This window comes from Camelina sativa, chromosome 7 (genome assembly GCF_030686135.1).
Source record: "Camelina sativa cultivar CO46 ecotype springtype chromosome 7, ASM3068613v1".
NCBI lineage: Eukaryota > Viridiplantae > Streptophyta > Magnoliopsida > Brassicales > Brassicaceae > Camelina > Camelina sativa.
In genome coordinates, this window is record NC_141886.1 from 26,826,510 (window position 1) to 26,839,221 (window position 12,712).

The following is a 12,712-nucleotide window of genomic DNA, read 5'->3' on the forward strand; positions in this document are numbered from 1 at the left end:
TATTTGTTGTAGAAATAGGAAAATTGTCAACCCTAGGGGTTGTACAATTATTGTTAATCTCTCAATTCCTATTTGTTGTGTAATAGGAAAGTTGCTAGCCTTAGGGGTTGGGCAATTGATATAAATACCAAGAGGGCGCTTCATGAAGACTTGCGCGCTTCAAGGTAGTTTTGAGATATGCACACAAAATGTGTGGTGTCGCTCCATCAATAAAATAGAGAGATCTTTTGATGGTTTATTCAGCTAGAAAAGAATGATCATATGCAGTTGTAATTGCTATCTTGTTCTAGTGAATTTGTTCTGGACTAGGTCCCGGAGATGTAGGAAAAACCGAACCCCGTTAACAAAGCTCTTGCGTTATTTACTTTATGCTCATATAATCTCGAAGTCCATCATACACGTAATTAGACTTAGCCATAAATATGCGTTTTCATCTAAAATTGCTTACTCGATTCGATCGTAGTGCTTGGAAGCATTCTTGTGATTTGTTTTTGGAAGTTTGCAAATTCAATTGGATTTTTGAACTTTTTATATAATTTGAATAATTTTGTTGACAAAACAAATTTTGAAACTGATGGGGTATGTGATTTCTTCTTTTGGATCTATATAAAAACATATATGGCCCTTGAACATTTTTATTAATTTTCTTTTGTTAAACACTGACAAATCTTTTGCTTTCTTAAATAGTCTGGTACGTTATCTGTTTTTGTTCTTTTCTGATAAATGGAACATATTTGTTGGTGATTAACTTAATAATAACGCGAGTGAGAATATTCTGCCGCTTATCAAGGCATTAAAGGCTTCTCAATTTAAGAAAAACAAAAAAAAACATACTAGTGTTTTGTGATAGAGAGAACAAAGAAGTACATCAACATGATGCATTAATACAAATTATTCAATCATGAGTTCATCATATATATAGGGTACATATTCTCCAAACTATGATACAAGTAGGGTTAAAATAAGTAGGCGTGCGTCCAAAAATAGCTCGACCTTGAGTTTGGTTTCTCGATGGAATTTGGCAATCAGCGATTGCAATAATTAATTCCTACCCAAAAAAAAAAAAAAAAAACTTTCTTTAAGAGAAAGAAAAAAACACAAAGGGATCAGAAAGAAGATAGACTACATGTATACGTTATACTATATTTATATATATGCATCATGCATATTAATGTAGATATATATGTATATATGTGTAAGTATATATATCTTGTTGATAAAGATCATGGATATCTATGGGAATTAGTACTCTGTAAACCGTAGACGTTGTGTTTCTTGGAAGGAGCAGAAGGTGGAATTGGTAATGTCTTGGGCAAAAACCCTGAGAAACTTTCTGGAGGGTAATCATCATAAATGAAACCTTGATTACGATGATGATGATGTGGATTTGGTCTCCTCACCTTGAAAAATCTCTGTGGTCTTGATGATGAGTATCTTCGTAAGCCTTCCGCTTCACACATCCTCCATGAGAACACCATCATAATAACCACTAGAATCATCACTGCTCTGCGTTTATTGCCCATTATTGCCAAGTATAAGCTTGCTTTCAGAAAACAGGTAAATAGGGAAAAGATGGAAGAAATAGAGAAACTGAGAGTGATCTTCTTAAGGTGAGTGAGTTATTGGGGGGACTGGTTGATGTTATAAGAAAATTAATTGTACTAACCATCATATAATACTATATATATTTATATAAAGTTGGTATACAGTGGTCTTGATTACGATCTTTCTTACCGAAATAACCTCTAACCTTATAATCCTGTGCTCTTGTACATATAAAAGTTATTATTTTGACATTTTTAACATATAAGTTAAGTATACTTTATTAGAAGTTAATCTTTTTTAAAATTTATAACGACATTTTTTGTAAAACGGAAAGAAAACTAATAAGGTTGATTCTTATGATCTATTTACTGTTTTGTTGTTTATTGAAAACTAGAAAAGTGTATCACATAAACTCTACAGCAAATTAGTTTTTCTTTTTATAGGAAAACAAAGAAGTAAAACCAACTAACTTAACTTTTCAAATAGTTTGTATGAATTGAGACTTATTGAAATTTTTATCAACTATATATGCTTAATATAAAGGTTTATATATTATGCATAAGCATAAATGGGCGACTTTTATGTTTTCTATTATAAACTATTACTAGTTAATCAATATAAATGTCATAAATTCGGTGTACGTTAGAAAGACGAATTGCTTGATTAAAGGCATGAAAGATTGTGTTGTCTAGAGGTGGGAGTGGGTAGGATGTTTTATGCTTTTGAACGGGTCTTTAGGGGATCAGGGGATTCATATAGTAAATGTGTTCATATGTGTAAAATATTATGAGCTTGTTGCTTTTGTAGTTGATGGTGGCACTGGTAAGGATTAACGCAACCACGTTTAACGATACATTTTCATACTATATTTTTAACAAATGTATTATGTATGGAATTTGCATAGATGTTTTCTTGCCACTATCTAATAAACAACCGAGTTTTAAAGTGTAAATGTTATCATTAGATTTTTCTAAAAATTGAATTTCTGAATTCAGTTGGCATTAAATGTTGTGAGGAACATGGAAATAAAGTAAAAAAGAAAAAGGAAAAGGAGGAAACATATAAAGAAGAGGGAAAGTGGATTAGAATAATCAATACTATAATAGGAAAGATCGGTGGCGTTGGTACCACTAAAGTTTGAAAATTTTACCTTACATAATGACAAAAATACTACTACGTCCGTCTACGTGAGCCCTCCTGCCGCCTCGGTGGCTCGGTCTTCTCTTCTGTTTTTCATCTCCAATAGTAGAACACATTTTTTTCTTTCTTTCTTTTGTTTGCATAGCCATGTATAACAGAGTAATTTTTTGCAAAAGAAACAAACTAACTAATCAAGCACTAAACCTTGCTGAAATAATATCTACATATCGGCAAATGCATAATGTTGATGGAAACTATTAGTCAAAAAGTCAAAGCAAGACCATTTTTCTACGATCTGACATCTCTACATCTCACGTTCGTATAGTACATAGGCATAATAAATAACAATTTTAACCAACATGATTTGGATTAAATATATTAATTAATTACGAAAATTTTGTATGTACAGTATTCTACGGAGTTGATAGTTCCTTGACTCTTGATTCAATGCTTCCGGCTAACGCAAAACTCGGCTATTAAATAAGCGACCAAGAGATACACTCAATTTCGCCGACAAAAACTCTTACACTACATATCTACTTGCTTTTACATTAGCGAAATAGAGTATTTATTCCATATCGATCTTTATATCATACATATCTTTATTTACAACTGATAGAAGTAAGTGGGAATATACATGATTTGGCGTTCATATTGAATACAAACAAATTGAAATAAAGTTGCATAGCATTATAATCAAGCTCACTAAACAAAAAAAACAAAAAAAAAGAGGAGAAAATGGCACACAAAAAAAAAGATCAAAGTGGACCTCAGTTTGCCGACAGAGCTGATGACATAATACAATATGAAAAGACATGTAGTATTAAATATTGTTGGATAGATTCAGGTAGTCCTACTTTTATTTATTGGGTCACGCATTCAATGTCAAAAATTTTCTTTTCTTATAAACGCATTTATATCATATGGTTGGTAGTAGGCCCTTTAGAAATTTCCAAATCAACAAGAAAAAACATTTAATTACGAAAAGCCCGACATTATTTATTTCAACTCATAGTATAAATTTTCGACATAGATAGACTTATAAAAGATACGATTGCTGTCGAGATTCAAAGCTTTGCCTTCTGCTCTTATCTCAAGCATAAGTAGTTCGAGTCCTTCTCTTCCGGTAGTTACAAAAATACAATAGAAATTATATGTATTTAAAGCACATATATGTGGTTAGATCTATATGTATTGAAGTACTAGCGTGTATAGAAGAGCATAATAGTAAACAAGACACAAGCTTTGTTAACGGGGTTCGGATAACCTACATTCCGGAACCAAGTCCAGAATTCATTAATTAGAAATAGAACTTCAACGATACCATCAAAAGATCTCTATCTTATTGATGAAGCGACGCCACACACCTTGTGTGCATCTCTCAAGAATATCGTAAGACGCGCACCTCTTCATGAAATGCTCTCTTGGTATTTATAACAATTGTTCAATCCTAGATAACTAACATATTCTAAATCGGTAAACTAACATATTTAGATAACTCCTAAATAGAATTAATCCTAATTCCATAATTCGGTAGGATTGGTATAGCTTGCACCTCAAGCTATCTTCAAGCTTACGCCAACAGTGTTTGTAATTCATCTTTGGTTATATGTTTTGTTCGTTTCTTGTGGTGATCATGCATGGTATATTATTGATCATATGTTATACGGATTTATAAATTTGACACACAAATTACAAAGTAACAAAAATAAACCGTTACCACAAAAAGGAAAAATGGCAAGCATTATTACAATATAGCTCACTAAAACTTTGTTTTACACTCTCAACATAACATATATTAGAACAAGATCTACTACTCTACTCACAACAAAAACAAAAACTAAAACTAAAAGTCTAAAACACACTTACTAACACTTCATTTCTACGTTTTTATTACCACTGAAATAAACGTTTTATTCAATTGAGCCTAAAACTTTGTTCATGTATATTTTTATTAAAAATCCAAAAGATATGTACGTTTGCAGAAATAACTAAATATTTGGTAATTTATATGAAATTTTCATTATAAATAATTGTAAAGTGATATAAATATGTCCACATATATATATACTTGATAATTTAATATCATTAAACTAATAATTTGTTTATATGGTGTACGCTTAATTAAATGAATACGAACACGTATTAAAATAATCAAACTAATTATATTTGTCAACTTAAATCAAGTACTTTAATTTGTAATGAATTTTGTGAACCAGATTAACCACATTAACTTTTGTTCTTTTTCTTTTCTTGCTTCTTGTTAAAATGGGTTGAGAAATTCTAGACCAAAGCATGTTCATCTCTCTCTACGTCAAAATCATCCTTCCCAACGAACACATTTAGTTCCATATGATAAAGTTTTTACTTTTTACATTTCTCAAAAAAATTCCGACGAACAATAAGAGTAGACTTGTTTCCGAGAGGAGGCAACACATAACCGGCCTTAACAATATTAATGGGCTTTCGTTGCTAAGTTTTCTTCTAACCTCTTAAACTAATACGTATATCGTCTTATTAGTATATGACGGAGTAACTATGCCTTCTTAAAATATTATTTTTGCTAACCACTACTTTTGTGCTTTTAACTCATTCGGTAGTTTCAAATATTATTGTTAGATGATTGGTAAGTTTGGTTTATCAAATAGAGATTAAGAGATATATCATCATAATGGTGACAACTCCAAAAACATTAAAAAAAACACACACATAAATGAAAACAGAGATATCATAACATACTGCAACATACTATACCATGGATCTCATAAACGTTTCAGTTCCCAGTAATTGATGAAAAACATATGAAGATATCCATATATAATTATATATATATATATCACCTTAATCAATTAAGTTTGATCAAACTGAGACTCTCCTGGAGGACGGCAATGATGAGGAGTCTTGAAACATTCATCAGGAACAGGAGAGTAAATAGGTGGAGCGTACGAATTAGACGGCGTATCTGCAATTCACAAGTCCCTTATTAATTCTATCTATTGATACAAAATAATGATACACAGAGTCTTATGCACGGAAACATACCAGAGAAAACAACTTGATTAGCATGGGAGATTATGAAAAGCGCCAAGAATGAGAAAAGCATCATCACAAGGAGCTTCGATGAACTTGGCATCTTAGCCACAAAAGACATATCTCTCTTTTTTTTTTCTTTTTTTTCTTGTAAGACTTTAGTAGAAACTAGAAAGGGCTGAGTGACTGAGTCGTCATGTGAACTTGGGTGATTGGTACTAATAATAGAGAGTCTACAATATGGGTTAGTAACACATTTTGTAAATTTACAATAACATCCTTCCGTTCTTGCCGATCGTTTTTAAGGGTCATCCTCAGAGGGCCGGACCATTGTCTACTCTAAACAAAATACTGAGGTTTCTGAACAAAATACACCAATTACTAAGAAAATGTATTTGATTAATTACCCAAAGTAATCAAATTTCGTTGGTTGTACTTAAATTCTTTCATGACATGCGGTTATCCCTTTTTTAAAACCCAATAAAACCCTTAATCTTTTCTAGTGATTACTTTGTGAATTAAAAAATAACAATTAATACAAAAAGGAAATAAAAAGAAAAATAAATGAGGATTGAACGACATCGGATGATGCATGCAGCCACCTCTACGAGGTATTGAGACGGCGACAATGGTAAGTCCAATAATAATACTATATACTTAAATAAAAAACCAAGCATAATTTGTAGATACTATATATACATTGATATTATTTTCATTTCATTATGCTATACCTATACATAATCAGTCCCTAGATCTTAATTTGACAATTGGCGTTATTAAAATGACAACCTTGAATGACACCTTTAGATTTTCTGCTTAGGTGAGGATCATTAGACTTGACGAATGTACAAACACATTTTTTTGAGTACTTAAATTTCTGACAACATGCCCCGCCATGTTGAGGTGCCCCTAGGCCTCCGTATATATGTGAATGGATGCAATGTTTGGCTTCTTGTGTGCATACTTGAGGCATTGGCACCTTTGAACATTTGGTTTTATTAAAATTACAACCACGAAGTACATCATTTGCACCTTTTCTTAGCTTATGATCATGGGACTTAAGAAACTTACACACACATGCTACTGATGTGTTAAGTTTCACACAACATGGTCCGCGGTATTTAGGGGCCTTTGCTTCTCCGTGTATATGCGCCCTGATGCAATCTTGAACCTCTGTTTTGCATTCTGGTGGCATTGGATACGCTTTCTTCTCCTCAGGCTGCTTGGGAATGACCACAATTGACGCACCGGGGTCGCCACCACCAGCTGGCTTGGGGTTTTTTGCAGTTCCACCCCTATAACCGATGCCAACAGTACTTTCATCACCAATGACGCCGCCCCTACCAGTATTCCCACTCCTGCCAAAACCAATGGAGCCGCTGCCACCACCAGCAACGCGACCACCCCCACCCCCACCCTTGCCAGCTACTTTAATCGGAGCCGGAAATGAAGACACGAGTATGATGAAGGCAATGGGCATCAATGGAATGATCTCTATGTCTAATGAATTTAGTTTAGCTGGTCAAGATGAATTTGCTTTAATTTGTAGAAATGATCTCTGCTTTCCTTTTAGGTCTTTTAATAGGAAATTGTAATCAATGGTTCCTACAAAACGTGGATATATGGAAAGTGGGAATCGATTCCTATAAAGAAGGGACCATGGTAATCTCTCTCTCTCTCTCTCTCTCTCTCTCTCTCTCTCTCTCTCTCTCTCTCTATTTTTGGGTTTGAAAGCTCTGTTTTCTAGCCAAAGGTACATTAATAAAATCCAAAAATTATAACCAGAAGAATGATATGTATGTGGAGCTTAACTAAATTGGATCATTCACCTTCTCGGTGATAGATTATATCATATGAACTTGTTTCCAAATGATATCGGACAACTCAAGAATTTGTCCAAGAGTGTTTTCTTGTGACCTGAATTCATATTCCCACGATCTCAACAGCCCTATATTTTTGAGACTATTTCTTCCAGTACTTGGTAGACACGTCAATGATGAGAGATTTAGAAACTTGACGATATCTTATTGCGACTTAATCAGCCGACATGACAATATCTTACCAATATGAACCAACGTGTTGCGACAGGTTTCATGCTCCGCACAATGACGATTGCTCAATTTGCACTCATCCATATATTGGCAACCATATGGGATGTGTGGATTCCCTTGGAACCCCTCTTGACATTTGCAGGTATGCCCATATATATACATACGGTTGATGCATTCGCTGTTCTGATGGCATGATTTGTTCTCAGCTTGCTCACATGTCGAATCAGTGATACTCCACTCTGTTAAACACTAAAAACCGTGTGAGGTTCCGCTGGTTTTGAAGTTCTTCTCGTCCAGAAAAATTGTAATATCCAGCTTGCACTACAAATGTATAGAAGCAAGGATTTACGTCAAACACGTCTGTCCCATTAGGTTTATGATTGGTTAATAACACATTTTGTAAATTTACAATAACATCCTTCCGTTCTTGCCGATCGTTTTAAGGGTCATCCTCAGAGGCCCGGACCATTGTCTACGATTAAGAGAAACTGACAAAATATGATTAAACCCTTTTTTTTTGGGTCAACTTCCTTTTTCCAAATAGCTCAAAAGAATACCAAAAAATTGTAATTTATAAGTTATCTATTAAATTTTCTCAACCTGGTTATCCCTATCCATTTTCGTTCACAAAAAAAAATAAAATATATCCCTATCCACATGGCGATTTAGACTTTGTGTGGTGTTTTTGTCTAGTATTTACAATCACGTAATAGTGTGAGAAATTTCATATCTAATCTATACCTTTCTTTTCATGATGTATAGATAATTAACTAGTGTTTTATTTATTTAGTATAACTATTTTAAAGGATTAATTTTCTTGTGAAATAAATTTTGTATTTAAAGGCCTAAAGGGTTCTTTTTCTTGTGTTGGACTATCGATCATTTTAGACGATTTATTTGGAACCACATTTCAAAACTGTAGTGACTAATCAACATGGACATAGCACTGCTGCTATCGAACCTCTCTATACTGCACAAATATGTGGAGCATCAAACGTGAATATATTCTAACTATTATTCTTTCTACAATAATTTAATCTTAAGTTAATTGTTATAAATATCACACAAAAATGTTTTGTCACTCCCTACTAGGTAGCCATCAAACCCTCTGCTTATTGTTTTCCAATCCATCATCTCTTCTTAGTTAGACTTTTCTTTATGTTCATGCTTTCCTCCGCTTGACTTTCTTTGCCACACGGCGTTGTCCCTAAAAGAATTGATTAATTAGGACTAAGTACGTTTTAAAAAAAAAAAAAAAAGATGTTACTAATGTGAATTAGTTTAAGTTTTTGTAGTATGGCTGTCTGGGCATCAGGTTTTTGAAATTTTTGATGTTAACCTTTTCCTATTAAAAAAAAAATATTTATTAATTGAGTTGTAGATGGTTATGTTGTGGCGGGTCATCTAAGATATTGACAAATACAGTAAAACCTCTATAGATTAATAATATTGGGATCAAGACATTTTATTAATTTATAGTGATATTAATTTATCTATAAATTAATAATTATTATTTTATAGTGTAAATTAATAATTATTAATTTATAGGTATATTTTTAATTGTTTAATTTTAAAAAAAATATATTAGAGATAATTTTTACAAAATAAGATTAAAATTTTGGATGTTGTAAATTTTATGCTATTGGAATTGAATTTGAAAGAATTAAAAAATATTATTGACAATGAATTACAAATATTATAGACAAATTCACTTATACACATGACATAAATATTCAAATTTATTAATAAGAATATCAATTATAGTATTTTAATAGTCTATCAAACTATCAAAATGTAAATGATGCATATTTAGAAATTAAAAACTTTAAAAAATTTAGCTGTTTTATGAAATGTTTTAGAATATTTTATATCATTATAGTTTGAAGATACAGCATAACAATTGTTTTATAAATATGAGGTTTAATCGAAACATACTTTACTTTTTTTTTTCCACAAATGAAATATATTGATTAAGGCAAATCTTTACAAAGAGAGTTGTATAGCCAATCAGGCTTTGATACAGAAGCAGAGTAATAGCTATTATCAATACAACCAAATTTAGCTAAGGTATGTGCTACACTATTACATATTTTACTATATCAGTATATATATATATATATGTAAATTTACATGATTATTAATTTATGATATTATTGGGACCATATTTTACATGGGGATTTCAAAAAAATTATTATCTTATTATCTTATCAAATTTTGTTATTTTTTACACTGTTCCGACTTGAGACTAGCAAAATTTATTAATTTATAATGTTTATTAATTTATAGAGCATTAATTTATAGAAGTTTTACTGTATACAATATTTCAGTTGCCAAATTTAGATCTCAATTTCGTAGTTTCACTTGATGAGGATATGGTTTTGGTCAATTTCGATTCGGTTTCTGTCGATATCCCAATAATTATAATGACAGCCATATAACAAAAAAACAGAAAATTCGAATTTTCTTTATTTTCATCTAAATTTTCAAAAACTGTTTTATAGTTATGTTCGAACGTGGATTCATAATCCTTATTAATGAGCCAGCAATATCCGTATACATTATTACAAACTGCATATATCATAACATGGATCGCACAAGCTTTTTATTCTCCTTATATGAAGCTTCACCCATACATCACCTTATTATATTTATTTGATTGTAATTCATGTGACCAAATTGAAACTCTCATGGATGGCAATAAGGTGGATTAAAACAATTCGCAGGTACAGGAGAGTAAACCGGATTAGTGTCGTAGGAGAAACCTGAAACAACACAAGTCCTAAACTCCTAATCATATTAATACTAATACTACTGATGCGTACGGAGCTGTAAAATTATATAGTATAAAACACCTAAGATTGCATATTATTTATTATATGGTATATGTTATATATATGGAAACTTACCTGGTTGAGCATGGGAGATTATGAAAAGCGCCGCCAAGAATGAAAAAATCATAATCACAACGAGCAGCTTCGATGAACTTGTTCGCATCTTGTATAACCCTTCTAATAAATCTCTCTTTTTATTTTTCTTACACTTGGAAACCAAGTGAGATTAGGGTAATATGTATTGATTGATCAAATACATTTCATTAGGTTTCTGAACAAAATACACCAAATTACTAAGGAAATGTATTTGATCAATCAATACTCAAGAGTTTCAAATTTTCGTTGGTTATACACAAATTTATTCATGACATGTGGGTATCACTTTTATAAAAACCCAATATTTACCCTTACTATCTAATATGATTACTTTGTGCATTAAAATAACAATTAATAAATAAATAAAAACTAAATAAATGAGGATTGAACGACATCGGATGCATGCAGCCACAACTAGGAGGTAGGTATTGAGACAGCGACAATGGTAAATCCAATAATAATATATACTCACTAGATAATGTGCAGTGCGAGAAAATATTTATGTAAATTTTGATTTATTAGTTACAAAATAATAGTAATCTCTTTATTTGATTTATTTTACGTATTTTATAATTTATAAATTTAATTTACTTAGTTTCAAACTTCTGTTTCGACTATAGTCAGTACAATAAATTTAACGATCTATCATTATTAGGTTTTGGATATAATTGCTTAAACATTAGGTGATTATAGTATTTATAGACTCTGTAATATGTGGTTAGAAGAAGCACAGATTTAATTACACGAATACCCTTTAGAGTCCTTTCCTATCGTCAAGGATTCCTCACCAGAAGCGCAGACTTGTCTACGCCAGAGAAAATGACAAAACATGATTCAATCCTAAACCTATAATCCGATGAAATTAAAACCCATAAAATATCTCAACTAAATATTCTATTACAAAGAAATAAACAAAATTATTTAGGTTTCTGAACAAAATACACCAAATTACTAAGGAAATGTATTTGATCAATCAATACTCAAGAGTTTCAAATTTTCGTTGGTTATACACAAATTTATTCATGACATGTGGGTATCACTTTTATAAAAACCCAATATTTACCCTTACTATCTAATATGATTACTTTGTGCATTAAAATAACAATTAATAAATAAATAAAAACTAAATAAATGAGGATTGAACGACATCGGATGCATGCAGCCACAACTAGGAGGTAGGTATTGAGACAGCGACAATGGTAAATCCAATAATAATATATACTCACTAGATAATGTGCAGTGCGAGAAAATATTTATGTAAATTTTGATTTATTAGTTACAAAATAATAGTAATCTCTTTATTTGATTTATTTTACGTATTTTATAATTTATAAATTTAATTTACTTAGTTTCAAACTTCTGTTCGACTATAGTCAGTACAATAAATTTAACGATCTATCATTATTAGGTTTTGGATATAATTGCTTAAACATTAGGTGATTATAGTATTTATAGACTCTGTAATATGTGGTTAGAAGAAGCACAGATTTAATTACACGAATACCCTTTAGAGTCCTTTCCTATCGTCAAGGATTCCTCACCAGAAGCGCAGACTTGTCTACGCCAGAGAAAATGACAAAACATGATTCAATCCTAAACCTATAATCCGATGAAATTAAAACCCATAAAATATCTCAACTAAATATTCTATTACAAAGAAATAAACAAAATTATTTAGGTTTCTGAACAAAATACACCAAATTACTAAGGAAATGTATTTGATCAATCAATACTCAAGAGTTTCAAATTTTCGTTGGTTATACACAAATTTATTCATGACATGTGGGTATCACTTTTATAAAAACCCAATATTTACCCTTACTATCTAATATGATTACTTTGTGCATTAAAATAACAATTAATAAATAAATAAAAACTAAATAAATGAGGATTGAACGACATCGGATGCATGCAGCCACAACTAGGAGGTAGGTATTGAGACAGCGACAATGGTAAATCCAATAATAATATATACTCACTAGATAATGTGCAGTGCGAGAAAATATTTATGTAAATTTT

At 31.3% G+C, this 12,712-nt stretch overlaps 2 protein-coding genes and 1 long non-coding RNA gene across 4 annotated transcripts; all 3 read right to left on the bottom strand.

Annotated features, from left to right (window-relative positions):
• Positions 1-808: 808 nt before the first annotated feature.
• On the bottom strand, positions 809-1,639 carry LOC104702462 (protein IDA-LIKE 5). Of its 2 annotated transcripts, XM_019227352.2 has the most exons (2): positions 1,250-1,639; positions 809-1,048 (listed from the first exon to the last, which is right to left on the bottom strand). In XM_019227352.2, the coding sequence occupies exons 1-2, from the start codon at positions 1,521-1,523 to the stop codon at positions 1,026-1,028; spliced, it is 297 nt and encodes a 98-aa protein (XP_019082897.1). In that variant the 5' UTR covers positions 1,524-1,639; the 3' UTR covers positions 809-1,025. The 2 variants fall into 2 exon arrangements, with proteins under 2 accessions (XP_019082897.1, XP_087315470.1); XM_087459344.1 differs by lacking the exon at positions 809-1,048 and having other exon boundaries at positions 1,094-1,639.
• A 4,708-nt stretch (positions 1,640-6,347) lies between these two features.
• LOC104702464 (uncharacterized) lies at positions 6,348-7,229 on the bottom strand. The gene has a single exon (XM_010418320.3). The coding sequence runs from the start codon at positions 7,193-7,195 to the stop codon at positions 6,464-6,466; it is 732 nt and encodes a 243-aa protein (XP_010416622.2). The 5' UTR covers positions 7,196-7,229; the 3' UTR covers positions 6,348-6,463.
• Positions 7,230-10,267: 3,038 nt separating this feature from the next.
• Positions 10,268-10,837, bottom strand: LOC104702465 (uncharacterized). The gene is made up of 2 exons (XR_754005.2): positions 10,673-10,837; positions 10,268-10,528 (listed from the first exon to the last, which is right to left on the bottom strand). It is a non-coding gene; the product is annotated as an uncharacterized LOC104702465 (long non-coding RNA).
• Between the last annotated feature and the right edge of the window lie 1,875 nt (positions 10,838-12,712).

What these genes read in the sequence shown, in the direction of transcription:
- LOC104702462 (XM_087459344.1), bottom strand. Translation starts at nt 1,523, where the DNA reads ATGGGCAATAAACGCAGAGCAGTGATGATTCTAGTGGTTATTATGATG.
- LOC104702464 (XM_010418320.3), bottom strand. Translation starts at nt 7,195, where the DNA reads ATGCCCATTGCCTTCATCATACTCGTGTCTTCATTTCCGGCTCCGATT.